This window comes from Apus apus, chromosome 3 (genome assembly GCF_020740795.1).
Source record: "Apus apus isolate bApuApu2 chromosome 3, bApuApu2.pri.cur, whole genome shotgun sequence".
NCBI classification, from domain to species: Eukaryota; Metazoa; Chordata; class Aves; order Apodiformes; family Apodidae; genus Apus; species Apus apus.
In genome coordinates this window covers 86,038,893-86,057,127 of record NC_067284.1, presented here as the reverse complement: position 1 = coordinate 86,057,127, position 18,235 = coordinate 86,038,893, and the positions used below count along the sequence as shown (strand labels likewise).

General features: G+C 38.8%; 1 protein-coding gene across 1 annotated transcript in view; it reads left to right on the top strand.

The window, feature by feature from the left end:
• Window positions 1–17,211, top strand: part of KCNK1 (potassium two pore domain channel subfamily K member 1) — a 31,405-nt gene extending 14,194 nt beyond the window's left edge. The window contains exons 2-3 of the mRNA XM_051614228.1: window positions 11,606–12,001; window positions 14,591–17,211. Of these exons, the coding sequence (XP_051470188.1) occupies window positions 11,606–12,001; window positions 14,591–14,850 (656 nt within the window). The 3' untranslated portion in view covers window positions 14,851–17,211. The remainder of the gene's footprint in view (window positions 1–11,605; window positions 12,002–14,590) is intronic.
• The last annotated feature ends 1,024 nt before the right edge of the window (window positions 17,212–18,235 follow it).

Sequence of the window (18,235 nt, the reverse complement as noted above, 5' to 3'; positions counted from 1 at the left end):
CGTACTGCACCATGACAGTAAGCCATGTCGGTTTGTCAGACTAGAAGTATTTACTTTCTGCTGGGTTTGTTTGCTCTGAGTTATTGCAGTAAGGTAAACTACAAGCAATGCAAGAGAGGGTAGACCCAAACAGAGAAAAGGATCTTCTTTCTTAGCAGTAACTGACATTTTATGTAACAACTTGGTGAAAGCGCAGTAAGAATAAAAGAACGCACAGCCAAATTAACAACAGATGTAAGAAAGAAGCCAGAAACCTAAAAACATATTTCCTGTAATGATAGTGCATCTGACAATTACTGGTTTCCCCTTGTAAAGGAGCATTATTTCAAGCAGGATTAAAATGATAGCTATCAAAGCTGAAAGACCTAAATAGGACTCATTTTTGTTAATATAGATGCCAGCACTAGGATATTTATTTCCAGTAGGCCTCAGGTACATACTGTGTACAGTACATCTCAAGGGGAACTTAATTTTTTCCCTCTGGGTAACTAGTGTTATGTGATAAATTGCATGTCTTTGAAACTAGTAAGGAAGTAATGCAGCCATAACCTACTGTTACTGTAACAGATCCTGATCATTGACAGTTACAAGAAACTGGATGCATTCATAGGGCCAGACACTTGAAAATAAATCCTCTCTTGAAAAGATAAGTTAACTATCAATTCACACATTCTGCTCTAGTCTTTTCAGTGCTAGGCCTTTATTTTGGAATTACCAACCATTTGAGGTCTGAGAGATGCCACTTACAGCATCCCCCTTTCCCTAGCAGAGTCATAGGTTGCATTGGTCCAGCCTTTTTCATGTTGGCTGTGGTTTGCAAATGCAAGCGCTGACAGGAGGGTACTGAAGATGAGAAGCCTCATTATGATTCAGTCTTCAGCCTGGATGATTGCTAATAATTTCTGATATATGTGCTGTCTTAAAATAATGGGATTTAAGAAAATGGGATTAAAAATCATTGGTCAGTGTTACCAGTCTTTGACTGACCTTGGGCAGCTGGAGCATTTTTGGTGAATTGTCCCACTGATTTAATGTTGCCTGCTGCTTTCATTACATGGAGAACTATCTTATTCTGTCCCTGAAAAGTTAGGATGTTATCTTTCCAATAGAAAAGTCACCCTGTAGTTGCAAAAATTTATGGAAACATCAAATATCCCACCAAGAGACAGTTTTCAAACAAACTAAAGAGAGGTTCACCATTTTAAAATAAATTTCCAATTAATCTAAGCAGACAATATAGTGTTTGAAAACAATATAGCATTTAAGTTACTCTGTCTATATCTTTGCATTACTGGCTAAATGTCTTACATCTGCAGTTTGCCTTTCTAAATGCTACATCAGTATTTCTAAATAACTTATTTTAGATAAGCAAAACTGTCTCCATTTCATCCTCTTACAAGCAGAAATACTATGTACAACTACAATGCTGTTATTTTCTTTTCCCTTTATTTATTGGCAGGACGTACAGTTGTGGTTATCCTGGGTTATCTTGGTTCCAATGTAACTAATCACATTTATGGTTCCCACAATTAACTTTTGCTATTCAGGATGTCCTAAACATGAGCGTTTCAACAGGACTAGTGTATATGTAAAATTTGCTTATGGTTTAATAAGCTACTTCTCTGAAGTCATTTCCCCATTGGGCCTTGAAAATTAATGCCCTATTTTGAGCATGAAACTGTGAGTATATTCATATGGCAGAGTACCATCAAGCATCATATTTAGGACTGTGATTTAGAGTTTAGCACAAGCCATCTCATCTGAAAAAGTATCTCATTTTGGCCCTTGCGTAAATATTGTCTCTTAATTTATCTTAATTATTATTTTTAAGTTAGAAAATATTATTCCAGATTAAATATGCTGCATGTAAAAGTGGATACTGATGCACTTCAGTTATGTGTTTTTCTTAGTTAGTTTAGTGAATTTTGCTATTTTTCTTAAGTTGTTTTTACTTTGCTCTACGGGCTGTTGAGTTCTTCATGTTTCTGAGGAATAGCTATTAAAACAGAAGATAGAAATACTATTTATGTGTATGCAAATACCTTATGATGTCTGATTGATTTATGTATGAAATACTGGAGTATCTTACACAGGTAGGTAAGGATGATGCATCTTCCTCTGACAAACAAGGAAGCTGATGACAGTAATTTCCCTGAGTTCCACATGTTAAATCAGTAACAAGATTAGACGTATAAATTCATATTCCCCTGCTGTATCTAGTAGATAACACTTTCTTCTGTGTGAGCTTGTATTTTAATATAAAGATGCTGCTTACAGATTTTATTTAAACTCCACAGCATGAAATCGACTGATTTTTTAACGTGTGAAAATTCCTTACTGCCCACAATACTGGTTTCATTCACAGTTTTCATGTTCTGTTCTTTCTGATGGTGCAACAAAGCAATCCTTGTTTCAGAAGTGGAGGTGGGAAGCATACTAATTTGCAGCTGGTTGTTTCTTTTTATTCCCAGATAACAGAAGAACAACTGTGGCTCATTTCAGTGCAAGAAATTGTAACTTAGCAGATAGGTTTTTTTCACTAATTGGATATGTGATTAAAGCACTGCAGTGAGTGCCACTGCAACACATTCAAAGCTTTTGACACATCCCAAGGTGCATTTGGGATGGTAACAGGTAAAAATCATCAATTTTTAGAAATCTTTCCCCAGTAAACTGCACCAGACATTAAGCAGAGGACCATACTGCACAGCACAAAACCTGTCTTGTTTTCTAACATTTTGGGAGGACTGCAAGTAAAGCTTTCCTAATAAAACTAATTTGTGTTTCTCCTTTATCTAATATAAGTTTCTGAGAGTTTGTCCTACCAGGAAACATTCATAAGCAAGTGGTCTGTTGGTCGAGCCCCTACTTAGATACAGATTTTTTACCATCTGTTGCCTAGTGGGTAGGCAAACCAATAAAAGAATAATTGGAATTTTCCAGGCTGAGTTCTCGGAGGAGTCCTCAGGAAGTCTCACCTTGCTTTTGACCTGTTGGTTGGATTTTATTTGGCAGACTTTTGTCATTGTAATTTTTTCCCTACATTGTAAAATAGAATAGCTGTTGAAACAAGATACATGTTCCCTTACTTATGGTAAATCTTTGCTAGATGCAGATCTGAAGATGTGATGTTTGTGTTTTGCATGGGTATTTCTAGAGATGTGCTGTTACTGGGGGGGGGGGGAAACCCCAAAACTGGATAGATCCAGGTTTTATTTCAGTTTAACCCTTATAGGGTCTTAAATCCAGGATAATACTGAAAGGAACCAAATTCCAATACAAAGACTTCAGGTTTAAAAAGAAGTACTGTTAACCTTAAACAAAAAGCCTGAAGGCAAACCCAGAAATGCACTCCTATCTCTTTACTTTTATTTGTGATAGAAGTAAAGCCTGAATGCTTTGCCACAGAGATTTTAGCAGACCTCTTCCTGCACTGGCATACTTAGTCTTTGGTCCTGCCCTGAGCAGAGCATGAAGCCATGCACATCCAGGGCATGAAGTCTTTAATCACACGTTGCTTCAAAAAACATGACTGAAGTTGTCAGGGCTCTGTAGGAGCACAGGGCCAGCCCACACAAACCTCATGCTAGGCTGAAGGTTTAGCATTTCACAACAAAAAGGAGTTTCTCAATGTACAGTTTGATAGGAGCTGTGTAGCTTACAGCTCAGGTTTGAAAAGTCTGCTCTCAGAGGCTAAGTGGGAAAGTTTTGCCATCTGACTGCTTGAGAACCTATATTCTTTCTGCAGAGACTGTTTCCTTTTTAGAGGCTTGTTTACTAGCCCTGGAATGGAGTATGTGCCTCACCTGGAGTCCTGCCACCCTGGTCTGCAGTGTGATGAATCCCTTTTTGTTGGCAAACGCTATGTGCTTTTGTGTGGACTGCGCTGAAAAGATCTAACAGTTTCCTTGGTTTGATGATGCCTGCTTTACTCATACATAATGTATCCAGACAGGATTAGCAAGATCCGGTGTCAGGCGGTGGCTTGAAAGAACACTATCATTTTCCACTTAAAGTTATTAACTTTTGAGTTGTATTGCTCTCTTATACTTTTGTTGAAAAGAGATACTATTGTGCCAAACACTCGCTAGTAATAATCTCAGATGTGGGAGGAACAGGCTAATTTCTGTACTTAGTCTTTTGTCTGCATCTGGTTGCTGTGCAGTGGATTCCATCTCCTGCTTTCCTGCTCTAGTGCAACACATCCAGTCTGCTGTATCTGTACTGAGCACTGCCTTGTAACAGCCTACTCTCCCCATGTGTATCTCAACTGATGGTATGGGAATCGCTTCATCATTAGCATCACTGCTATATGGTTGTAATGTTGTTCACTTTCTTCATTAACTAGTAACTATGGGTTACTGGCTAAAACAGTAGTCACTGTAAGTGGTAAGAGTGTTACTGCTTGCTAGCCATTCAGTATACCTATCAGACTGTAGTCTTTGCATCTGGTGTGCCATTGCCTTGCAGGGTGGTGTGAGAGAGTTGGGGTGCATTAAGAGGAGTATCTCCAGCAGGTCGAGGGAGGTTCTCCTCCCCCTCTACTCGGCCCTGCTGAGACCTCACTTGGAGTATTGTGTCCAGTTCTGAGCCCCCCTGTTCAAGAGGGACAGGCATCTACTTAAGAGAGTCCAACAGAGGGCTATGAGGATGATTGGGGGATTGGAACACCTGCCTTATGAGGAAGGGCTGAGAGACCTGGGGCTTTTCAGTCTAGAAAGGAGAAGATTATGGGGGGATCTAATTAATGTCTATTCTATAAATACATGAGGGCTGGGCATCAAGAAGGCAGGGACAAGCTCATTTGCTCTGTGATAGGACAAGGGGCAATGGAATTAAATTCAAGCACAGGAAGTTCCACTTCAATGTGAGGAAGAACTTTTTTACTGTGACGGTTACAGAACACTGGAACAGGCTTCCCAGAGACGTTGTGGAGTGTCCTTCTCTAAAGACTTTCAAGACCTGTCTGGATGTCTTTCTGAGTGATCTGCTCTCGTTGTGGTTTTTTTTTTGGTCCTGCTCTGTCAGGGGGGCACCCTTGGAGAGCAGTGAAGCACACCTCAGCTATTACTGGGCATCCACTGTTGGTTAAAAGAGTAGAGCAAACCTGAAGTAAACCTTGGCTTCCTTAAATATAATGGTAAGAATAGGTCCATGATCCACATTTACTGTGCTGTAATACTAATGTAAACAAGGTGATGATGCAGTTAAATTTTTTCCGTTTTGTTTTGCTATAGTTTACATTCCAATAGTCCAAAAAATTGGTTCTGAGCAAGATTTGGCAGCTAGTTGATCTTTTACATAATAAGATCAGTTGTTGATTTATTTCATTACATTCAGATGAGTTTTTTAGAATAAGATCTCAGCTTCTCTTGCAACCAAACTATTTTGATGTTTTAAAGGACTGGTTCTGCTGAGAAGCCCAACAACACAAAAGCACTTTCTTCATTGTGACATCTTGTAATATCTCCTTCTGCCTCTCTGGGACATGCAGAGTATAAAAAATAATAGCATTTTTCAAATGGAAAATTACCATCCATAAATAGATATGTTCCAGGGGTCCCTCTGCACTGACTCCAGTTTTTCTCTTGCTGATTGAAATGACAACAGTGTGCTTGTACTGCTTTATGTTTTGTTACTCAAATTTGATTGAAAAATGTTTTTAACATGCATTTTTGTATTGGTGTTTGTGGGTCACGAGAGCAGCTCACTCACTTACGGAACAAAGTTTGAACTCTGTAGGGCAAGTTTATGATCATCTGGGTTACTGCTGTGCTCTTCCTTGTAATTAACAAAAAATACATGAGAGTTACTTGAAATCTCTCTTGCCACATGCATCTACTGTCACCAGACGTTTCTTTTTTATATTAGACGACAAGAGACCAGTGATGAAGAACAGTGTATTTCACTGTTAAGCACAGTGGAAAATGTCAAAGGTTTATAAAAATAACAGTGTAGAAATTATGCAAATATTATAATTTACTTTCATCATCATCGTATTTCAATGAGTCATGTGTGTTGTGATGAATTAAAGATTTTGCATAACTCTGATACTTAATACATGATTCACTTCGTTTGTTGGAGCATTTTGAGATTATGAGCAGACTTAAAGGGCTGACTTCTCTTCAGGGACACTGACTCAAACCAACAAAGAGATAAGCATGCTTGTCATGGTGTGCTGCCGCAATGGGGTTGGTTGTTATGACTCTGCCATCTGAATGGGTGTGTCAGGAAGGACGCTGAATGTGCTGAAGATAACCCCCTCCCCACCCTGAGTATCTTAGTGGTGCCACATAAAACTTGTGGTGTTGCAGCAGGTCATCTGAGGCTGGGGGGACCTGAGGTATGAGTGGCTTGGTAGGAAAACTGTGGTAGGAAAGAAGTCTGCTCCCTCCAGAACACCTGGCAGAAGAAAACAGATAAGAAGAAACATTGACTGTTTGTCGTGAAGGGAGAGGAGTGAGCTTAAGGCTGTGGATGGTGGTCCCCGTTCATGGGACCAGCTTATTAGAACTGGACATCTGGTGCCATGGCAGTAGAACAAAGGGGCAAGGAAAGCCAGTGTTGCAGCCTGCACACACACCTTCCAGGCTTCACCACCACCACCTGGGAGAGGCTGTCTGGGGGAAACTTTCTGAAGGCTGCTGCATCTCTTTGTCCATTGCTTGCCTCACCTGATGTCAGATCCATTTATGTTATTCAAACATCCTGCCCTTTGGGGCAGCCCCTGGGGACCTCTGTGTGGAAGTCCTGGCTAGGTTATCACAACACAGCATTGCAGCACTTCTGCACTCAGTGCTCAATTCAGGGTTCTGACAGACTGTTTTTCAACAGAGAAAAGACCAATTAATGAGCTACAGGAAGGACTGAATTATGATGAGACAAAGCACACAAATCTGCTTAGATTCATCAAAGCAGTATCTGAGGAATAGTTAGATACAGGTAAAACAGGAAAACAAACAAACAAACAAACAAACTAAAAGAGGAACTTACATAAGATGGATACAAACCACAAAAAAGTAGAAAAAGTCAAGAGCAAGCCTTTTTGGAAAAATATAAGAACAAAAGACTAACTTGAAAGACAGCAAATGGAAGAGTAAATATTTTCTTTAACATGTAACTCGCCTGTATAACTCACAGCAACAAGATGAACGTAGAAGATTTGAACACTTTCTTTTTAAAAATAAGCACTTTTGTAAACTGTGCTAGCATTCAAAATTGCATCAGAACAGATAAAGACATTTTGTGTATTTATGTAAACTTGTAACAGTAGAAGTCCTCCAAGTCATAAGACAGCACATTGGTTTTAAGGAAAAGATCCCCATATATGAACAGAGCTGAAAGCCTACTGTCTACATTTTGTGGGGTTTTGTCCCTTGTATGATCAGTCTGTTGCAAGACACTGAGCTAGATGGGGCATTGATCTTACTTAATTTGGCAAATCCTGCTAGTCTTGCATGTGTTTTTTTTCTGTGACTTTTTTTGAAGAAATGGTACTTGTAAGCTATGAATAGACAATATAAGGGATTATGTGTGAGCAATAACCTTTTATCTCTGGTGTCACTTTGCTTCTGAGTTTGAGCAGGTTATCAAAGTGTTTGTTTTTTTCAAAGGTCGGTGCTCTTGAATGGGTGATTGTTATCTGATATTTGCATTATACATGTGAAAATACAGCATGCAGTAAATGTTGTCTGTCTTCCTAATCAGTAACACAGTTACCAGAGATGCTACATAGGCAATTTAATTCTAGTCACCCATAGCAAGTCTATTGATAGAATAAAGAAATGTCTTCCTAAGTAGTCCCCTTCTTGTGAGCATCCTTTTCTCATAACAAAAATAATATCTTAGGATTGCAGTTGTAATGCTTTTGAACATGGTAGTTTCCACTGGAAAAGGCAAATTGGCATACATTTTATTATCTATTACTTACGTAGAACTAAGTGTGTGCTAAGCATTTTATGGGGGGATTACAGAAGGATGTTTCCTGAAGTGGTGACAGTACAAAGAAGCTACAAACAGGTGTGGGAGCAGAGGCTGGAGGCAATAGAGTGCAAGTGTCTGAAAGCAGACATAGAATATCTGTGTCTCCTGTCTCAGATCTGTAATTTCAGGTCTTTTAATGTGTGGCTGCCTTGGTTTTTTTTTAAATGACATTTATACAGTGATGACTAAGATCATAGGCATTGTTAGGAAAAGTCACATAAGCAATACTGGGACAAAATACTGATTCTTTTCCTACCCACTTGCCATAGCCTTATAAATTGTGACTACTTTAGCTCAGGCTTTTCAATATAATTATTCCCAGGCAGTGACTGTTTCCTGAGTAGCAAGCAGACATTGATCACTCATCCATTGCTTTTGGAAGCTGTCATCCTCTTACTGCTGCTGGGTGAGTGGAGCATACGTTCTCTCCTCAGTCTAAAACTGTCAGGTCTCTTTAGTATTATAATTCCTGTAATTGTGAGTAGCTGAGGGGCAGATACAGAATGCCCTTAGCTGTCCTCTTAAGTGACGTGACAACCTCACCAGAAGGGCAGAGCGGACCTTAGAGGGTATCATCTGCTTCAGGCACCTTAATTAATTCTGCGAATTGGGAAAATTTCTGTAAGGATTAACCAGACAAGTAGTCTGTGCACCCAGTTTAATATAACCTTGTTGCAAACTTGCCTGTAGTAAAGTCTTTCTCATTCTACATACTGCATAGCATCTGAAAGGATAAGGTTTGTCCTTAAACAGGAATTATGAGAGAAGTATTGGAGAGGTAGCAGAACCCCTCCTTACCAAGAAATGAGCTGACTGCTGCCTGGCTCAGTGCAGAGACTGGAATTAAATTACCATCAACCTGCTCTGTGCAGAAGCTGACAAATATGTCAGATTAGGTTGGGGTTTTTTTTTGTAAGCACGATAAGTATGTTTGGTTTCAAGTTAGTGAAAGCTTAGGTTCATTGTACAGTGCAAACATATGTTAAATTTAGGAACCTGGAGCTTGCAAGGGACTTTTGAGGTCTGCAATCTCAATTTCTACTTGTCTTGTATAGCCTTGTGATACTGCACCATCCATCAGGTTACCAAGCTTCATCAGGCTCCATTTTAAATATAGCTGGGTTCTTTTCCCAGTGCCGAAAGCAGACGACTGCTCCAGAACACTCCTGAAGCTTAGAAACCTATTTCTAATTTCTAGACTAAATGTATTCATGCTACATCAAAGCTATTTGTTTGTGTGGCAATATTATTCTTCATCTAAAGCATTTATTTTCCCTTGGTAGTACTTGCATGTCGATGCATTAACAGGAAGATACTTTATCACTTTTCAGCCTCTATTCACCTGTGCTGAGAAAGCCAAACACTTATCTGCCTCTCATAAAATAGTCTCTACTCCCCTGATGGTTTCAGTAACCTTTCTCTGCTCTTCTTTCAGTGTGAATTAATTCTTTAAGTGTGGATGTACAGAATGAGGTGGATTAGTCCAGTGGAAGTCTGATCTGTGTTTTATGCAAATAAAACACCTCTAGTTCCCCTTTACTGAAGACACCTTGATGTGATGGAGCATTGCAGTTGTGTGGTGTTTTTTTTTTTAATTTATGTCACATGGACAGTTGTAGATACACTAGGATCTACTTAAAATACGTCCATCTTCTCTTCCAAACTTGGAGTTGATTGTCTTTCACAAAATGCTTTCAGGAAAACTAAGCAGCTGGTGTTGATCCTCATATGGATGCGAGATATAAAGATAGAAAACAGAGGGAAGGAGAAAATGGTTAGTTTTTGAAGTAGGGAGATGTCACAAGAGTTACTCCTTGGAGGACTGTGTTGCAGCTTTTGCTGTTCTATATATTCATAATTGACCTGAAGAGGATGGTAACAAAGTTTACTAAAGACACAAAATTATTTAAGGCAGTAAGGATGATGGAAGAGCTGCAGGGCAACTGGGCGATAAAATGGCTCTTGAAAATGAGTGCAGATAAAATGTTAAGTGATGCACACAGCAACACTAGTCATAGTTTCACATATGAAGTGATGGGATCTGCACTGGTGGATCCCCAGATGCCTCTGAGGAGCAAGATCCTGGGGTTCTGATAGATAGACCCAAGAAAGTGTCAGCTCAGTGGTAGTCAGAAATGCCAGTCAAATGTCCAGCATTATTAGGGATGGAGTAGAACACAAGGTGAAAAACCTTGTCTGCAGCTTCATAAATCTGATTCAGCTGTATCTGATGTCCTCTGTGGAGTTCTGGTTCTCTTATCTCAAAACAAATAAACATTTCCTTTCCTTATTCCACCAGAAAACCTAAAAGAGCAATGCTTCTACATTTAATGTAGAGGAGAAATCTCTTGGATTCATATAAAACCTGATCAGGCTTGCAGAACAGCAAGTTTCACAGGGGAGCAGGCAGTTGATTCCCAGGAGCCCTTGGGAATCTTTGCCTGCTCTGGTGTTACAGAGTGAGCCCAGTTCAGAGAGCAGGAGCAGTACAGCCCTGTACATGCTGAGCTGTGCCTGGGCATGTCAAGGTAGGTAGTTGCGATAGCTCTGGAAAGTGTCTCACTTTACAGCACTAGCATAACCTGAATGAGCTGGCAGATTTGGGTTTGCAGAATTACTAGGGCCTGTCTCCACTTGCTTGGTTTGGTACTGGTGTAAAGACTGCCCAAACTAGATTTCAAGAGATTTCGTCTTCCTTGCTGCAGTGTAAACAAAATACATTTTTTGGTTGGCAAACAGAAGAAAGCATTCCTGGTTTGTGCCATATTAACTGGTTGGTTGGGGTTTTTTTTCTGTGCCTGTGATTTACTTGTAGAACCAGGCTGTCTGGCAGAGTGTGTTTTGGCAATGTAGCTGCTTGTGCCCAGCACAAGTGTAATTGCACTTGTTTGTGGAGTTGAGATTGCTGACCATGATCAGCCTGTAAAACAGTGCATACATTCCTGCAGACTAAACAGATTACTATTGATACTTGCAGTACAGAAATGCAGAAATGACTAGGCAAAAGTCCAGCCTCAGTGGTTAGATCCCAGGAGTTTTGCTGTGAAGATGTTTGTTCTGCTTTTAGACAAGTTTGATGGATTGTCTTCTAAACGCCTTGAGGAGGCATGAAACTACATAGTATGGAATGCTTATTATACTAATTTTATGTAATTTATGATTTTCACAAAAGGTCTTGGCATGTCTTTACTATAAAGTAGATCTGTGAACATTTTTCTGAAGTCTGGATTATTCCACTTGACATGGTGGGTAAAAAGATGTTAGATCACTTTGTAAAACTGAACAAGAAAAGTGAGTAGGAAAGCCTAGAATAAAACAGTTTTACTGGCATAGGTTCCCACTTCTACCTAAGCATTACTTTCTTCTCCAAAATAAGCTTTTATACAACTACATTCACAATGTTGAAATATACAAAATGTTTTTATTTTTACTTTGTTATAGTGAGTACTTAGGCTTGTTTGCCTGCTTGAAACAGATCTTTGAACAGCATTTGTCAAGAATAGCAGAATTCAGAATTAGCAGTAGTGAAGTGGTTCCTTGTCTCCCACGATGTAGACAATACCACGTTGGTACTTGAACTTCTAGCTTTAGCTCAACCTATGCCTCCTCTGCTTTGTTGCAGGTTATGGACACACAGTGCCTTTATCTGATGGAGGAAAGGCCTTCTGCATCATCTACTCTGTCATCGGGATCCCATTTACGCTGCTGTTCCTGACTGCAGTGGTGCAGCGCATCATTGTGTACGTCACCAGGCGGCCCGTACTTTACTTCCACATTCGCTGGGGCTTCTCCAAGCAGATTGTTGCAATCATCCACGCCATGGTCCTTGGCTTCATCACTGTCTCGTGCTTCTTCTTAATCCCAGCGGCAATATTTTCTGTTCTGGAAGATGACTGGAATTTTTTGGAATCTTTTTACTTTTGTTTCATTTCCCTGAGCACCATTGGCCTTGGAGACTATGTGCCAGGAGAAGGCTACAACCAAAAATTCCGAGAGCTGTATAAAATCGGAATTACATGTAAGTGTCAAACTAGCCAGCTATATAAGAGGCATTTTATAAAAAAAAAATAAATTAAAAATAATAATAATAATCAGTCTTTCCCTGCTCCATTCCGTGGATTGTGATTATTTTGTGAGCTGTCAGCTAGCAAACTGGGCATTGTAGGTAGCTGTGCAAAGAGGAAACCTTTAAATAAGGTCAGTTTTCTTAGGTAAGAAAGAAAAAGCTAAAACTGGAATTCTGTTGTGCTTACTCATAGCTACTTACTTTCCTATTAATAGTAGGAAAAAATGCTCACAATCCTGTTATGAAAGCGATTATGAGCATCTTAGGCTAAGATTTCAGTACATTACAGAGTCAGGAAGATGATCCTTGTAATCTAAGGTTGCCTCATAAGAGGAGATGACAGGTGGACAGAGACAAATCAAGGACCAATGGGAAATGAGGCAGAATAGCAAAGTTTCTGACTCCAGTTGTAACTGTAGCTGACACTGGCATTGGGACATGCCAGCTGTCAAAAAGAGAGACAAGTTGATTGAGAAGATAACAAAGCAAGACCATGAATGTTAAATTTAAATTGTTTAATTATGTTTGACACGGAAGAAAGGCACAAATCAGGTCAGTGATTTGATAAAAGCCGAACTAAGTAAATTATCTTTGTGTTGGCATTCTGAATGAATGTATGCTGAGGGCAGTATTCTGCCGTGACATTGTTCTGAAGCATCCCAGTTTCTGATACGGCTTCAGTCTGTGCAGTCCTGGGTCTTCAGATACACCAGTTATGAGATCTGAATGGCTGAAACAAACCTTTTCTTTCAGGTTAATTTCTTAGGCTGGTATGCATTTGTCTGTGCTCCTGTGCATGATCCAGTAATCTTAGTGTAGACCTGTTTTTAACTAAAGAAAGATCAGGCTTTGAATTTTCATTCCTTGAAGCAGAGCCTTGAACAAGCCAACAGGACGCTTTATTTTATTCTCCTGTGAGGCCTGTTTTCATTGCAGGACACCTCCCTCTCTACTCACCGTGTTTATCTTAGCAGCAGTAGCTTTTAATTACAACCTGCTAATCTCCAGAGGTGACTTGGGGAGGCTAAATAATGAAGTGAATGGAGAAAGTCATGCCTAGTAAAGGTCTTGTAAAAATCCTAACACTTCTGAAAGCTCAAAACAAAAGAAAGCATTTGGGCTCAGATTATTCTTTTTCAAATTGTAGAATACTTAGGAAATTAATTGCAGAAGATACTAAAAACCAAAAGTAGCTTTTAGGCTAAGTTGTGACCTTAGGGTATTTAATGTCAAGAATTTTTAAGGTAATAACTTTTAAATTACTCTTTTTCCTTTCATGTGAACTGTTCATGGAACCAAACAGGCTGTATAAAATGTTTTCTCTTGCTGAATGTACATTCAAAAAGAGTTTGAGTTCTACATCAGAAAAAGTTTAATGAGTTCTACAGTCTTTTCAAGAATTTTAGAACACAACTCCTCTTCTAAATCAAGTGGTGATCAGCTGGACTGAGTTTCAGGGACAATTACAAAATTCTCAGTGCAGATTTATAGATGCCTTTTAATTGGCACAGCTTTGTCACTTCCTCATTGTGTTAATGCATAGCTCCCATTTGGTGTCATGAGATAAAGCTTAAAAACAATTCATAAATTTTCACTGTAATGCTGATTTAGATCAGCACCTGGTATTGCAGTATTTAATGGTGCTCCTGGAAGGAAAAGGAAAGTGTTATTGCCAGTGAATAATCTGTAACTACAAGTGAAATATTTATGCCTTTAGGTACCAGAACAGTGACCATATGTAGATTATGATTAATCTGTGTTGATCTTTCAGCACATTTAATGTTCATCCTTTGGATAAGCCTTTTGTACTAATAATTATACACTTACCTTCTGCTTGAATCATGCCCCTCAATACATTTTAATGATTAGTAGCAGAGATCTAAAGAAACATTGAGATTTAAAACACCTTCCCTCAAATTCTAGATGCACGTGTTTGAAGAGGAATAGCAGCAACAATTTTACAGTAATTTTTCATCTTGATTGTACTGATTTAGTGCACATTTCTAGTTTCCTTATTTTTCTGTTCATTTTAGGGTGTTGAATATCCTCTTGTAATTTTAAAGGAAAATAATTCAAAAGTTTTCATGAAATATAAGTGATTTGTCCTGCTAAACTGGTACAAACAACTAATTAACTACCATGTTTTTACTTCAATTTGTAACACATAGGAATATTAAGGGAAAAATATATTTTGAGGCATGGTTAGTCATGAAGGTTGTAAGTGGGGGAGTGTGCATGTGGTACATTTTAGTATTCTGTTTCATTTAATGCCTTTGCATGTTTTTCTCTTTTGAAGTTGTAGCAGAAATTAAAGCCACTACTGTTACTTTTTTTGATTATGTGGGGTCATCTTGATTGTAGAAGGAAAAAGGAAAAAAAGGATTTAACAGTCCAAAGTAGGTTACAGAGCTCTGAAATGGCATCATAAAGAGAGGAAACATGAAATGACAGGGGTGGGAAAAGATACAGGGTTAAAACTTTTCCAGCCCCACTTATTTTGATAATAATTAAAACACTTTTTTTTTCCTTTTGTTTACCCAGGTTATCTGTTGCTGGGCCTTATTGCAATGTTAGTGGTTCTGGAGACTTTCTGTGAACTCCATGAGCTCAAAAAGTTTAGGAAGTTGTTTTATGTGAAGAAGGACAAGGAAGAGGACCAAGTGCATATAATGGAACATGACCAGCTCTCCTTCTCTTCCATCTCAGACCAAGCAGCCTCCATGAAGGACGATCAGAAGGCAAACGAGCCTTTTGTGACTTCCCAGTCCCCGACTTCCAATGACAGCTCTCTAAACAATTAATACAGGGGTATCCATACCATTGTTTTGGTGCATTTATGCTACTTACTATAAGAAATAGAATGCCTCATATTTTTTTCCTGAAAATATAAAAGCTGGAAGACTGTGCTACTTTAACAAAGATTCATCACTTCTGACATAGAAAAGACTTCTGGGAAAAATGTGGGAGCCACCCTGGGAATAGGGAAAGAATGTAGGTTGTGGCTGGGAACATTAGGCCATTTTGCTTGAGGGATAAGGTGTTAGGTGTACCACTTTCAGAGGTGCCAGAGAGAAAGGCTTGCACAAGCAACTTCGTCCAACATCTTAAGGAAAGTAGGCCTTCACTGGCATCCAAGTCATTTAGATGCACACCCCATCTTGCAATTGGTGACATAGCAAATGCTGGGATGTGCACTTTTGATTGTCAGAAGTGTAGTCACATACTTAATCCACACACACCAAATAACTTAATCTGGAGAACTTTTCCAGAGCAATATCTATTTATCTGCTGGAGCAGGGAGTATCTAGATCATCCCTCTATAACCCCAGTAACTTGCAGGTGCAAATAATAATCCTTGGAATGAAAAAAACAACGCTGACGTCCTTCCTTTGCCCATGCCATTTACATTCAGATTTCCTACTTCCTCAGAAAGTCCTCAATCACAAGAAAAATGTTATCCTGAAGAGAGTGTGCCTTGATTCTTCTTGTTTGTCTTTGTATGAAATACTTCTATAAAAGCTGAAAGGCAGCAAGATCAATTGCTGGGTGAGATGAGGTTGTAAGGAATAGACACAGCTGCATTTCAGTCTCTGTCCTCTGAAATGTCCAGGAGTGGGGTTTTAGCTATGTAGAAAGGAACGAGATAGAGAACTGAAATTCAGTGTATGCCATGATTGACACAGTCACCTGATTGTGGCATTCTTCTTGTAGATGGTTAAAATCTGTTCAGCGGAAGGACTTGGCAATGTTTCTTCCACAGTCCAACCCATTGTGTGCTCTCTGCTGAGCTGACAGGTGAGCGGAAGAACACAAATAGTGTCACCTTTGAATGTAACCCCTTTTTCTGCTTTTGCTTTTCTAACTAGTACTGAGAGCACTTTGGAGAAGGGATGTTTCAGGGCAAAACAATTTTTCAGTTTTTCATATGGCAAGAAAAAGGAAAAATGTCACATTTGGTTCGGATGGAACCGAAATTTTTTCCCCTTGGGAAAAGTCACTAAAAAGTCCAGATCTCGCTCTTCTGAGGCTGGAACCTCTTTGGCTGTAGCAGGAGAGGTGTTTTAGTCCAGCCACCAGTCACTGTGCTGAATGCAGGGACCTCAGAATGAATTTCAGTGAGCAGCAGATGAGACTTAAGTGGTTGTAGTACTCTGTTCTGGCCTTAAGAATCTATGATATGGGAATCTCAATAATGCTTTGCAATGAACAAAAGACCTGGAGCACAAATAGCCATATTAGGACAGCCTCCCACAATAGGAATAGTGCAGAGGAAAGCCTTTTCTCTGCAATGCAAGCATGCCAGATTGCCTGTAATTTGGCTTTTAGTGTTTAGAGCTGAATAATGTTTTATTGTAAAAGAAAAAAATGCAGTGTGTTTAGATTTAGGATGCGGGGGAAAAATACTTGAAAGTAAACCACCCAAAATATACTGTGTTTGAGCTTAATTATAGCTAGCATCAAACAGATTTTATATCTTTAGTGGAGAAAAATTTATGGTTAAATCAGCTGGAAAATCTTCAATTAAAATTCATCTTTATAGAAAACCAGAGCTTAAGGTTTTGGTTGTTTTGGGTTTTATAGATTAGGTGAGAGCATACTGTGTTTGCATGTTCCCAGGAAAGTGGCTATTTTTATACTGCATAAGTTAACACAGTTCTATTTATAATGAATGTTAACCAATATATATGTACATATATACATAAATATATTTATATACTGTACATATATCATAAAACACCAGAGTTTAACAGACCTAGGAGTGGCATTTAAGGTATTTTTTTTTCCTTAGGCTTCTCTTTATACAGTCAGTAATTTAAAACTATGGCATTAAAATAACACTGACAGAAAATTAAGAGTACTGTACTACAAGAAGCATTTATACAGGTTTTTTTTTCCAGTGGAATTTTATTGTTTTCAGTACCTTAAAATTCAAGATTTCCTTTAATTTCAGTGTAACATTAAGCTCTAAAGGATATGCACAGATGCTAAATGATATACAAAGTTAATTTTGCAGCGTGTAGACAGTTGCAAAATGTAGACACGTGGAATGAAAGCACAGAATTCAAAGCCGAAGCGATAAACTAAGCAGTATAATGTAACGTGAGTATTTGTTATTTGAAACTTAAATAAAAATTCTGGCTTTTGCCTGCCTGCACTATGAAGTGGGGAGTATTTTCTTTATTGGGGGGGTGTGTGTGTGTGTGTGCATATACTGTGCAAAAATCCTGTGTGTGTTTGTCAAGATTGTGCATCCTTTAGTTAGCCTCCCTCAACTCAAGGAGAAACCATTAATGCCAGAGCGTGTTACCTAACCTTGATATTAATAATAGCTTAGTATTGTGTTGATTATTCCTATAGGGGAAAAATAAAGCATTGCAAAGTGTGTCTCTTTTTGTTTCAGATGCTGTCTGGTTATAGCAAATAAAAAATAGTGGTATAACATTTATCTTGTCTCTATAACCTAACTATTCCTATATTTGAGGAAACGAGAAAATTGTCATTGCAGAGTATCAGTGCCACTGATGAAAATAATGGCCTTCATTTCCTACAGCTTTTACCTCTTTGTATGAAGCTAACACAAAAGATCAGATTAGTTAAGACTAGAATGCAGATTAGGAAAAATGGTATTGTGCAAGAACCTCAGTATAAAGTGCGTATCTTTCCTAGAGGCAAACTCTGAAATGGCTGCGTGTGAAACCAAATGGAGAGCATGAGTGATGAAATACTGGTGCCAAAACAAAAGTTGCAAGTGGCAGTTGAAAATGTGAGCAAATTACTTGTACACAGAAGAGAATTGCTTGGATCCTATCCACGCTCTCCTGTCTTCAGTTGATCCAGGCATATATCCCATTAATAGCTTTATTCCTATGCTACAGCTGACATTTGCCATCCTCTCTTTGTCTTTCAGATATTAAATATAAATGTGTTTTATTATTTTTCAAGGAAAAGATCTGGCAGGCCATCCAGTTGTGTTGTGAGAAAGAAAATGGAATCACCTACTTGAGTTTTTATCTTTCAGCTGAGTGACAGCCATGTTGAGAACATGTCCTCTGCCCTAAGAGTTTCTTCTGAAGATTCACCAATCACACCTAGTGCAGGTGAACACCAGACTTGCTGAAGGTTGAAATGAGTTATTTTCTAAGTAGACAGCTTCAGAGACTTGGGTGTTTGCAGTTTTAATGCCAG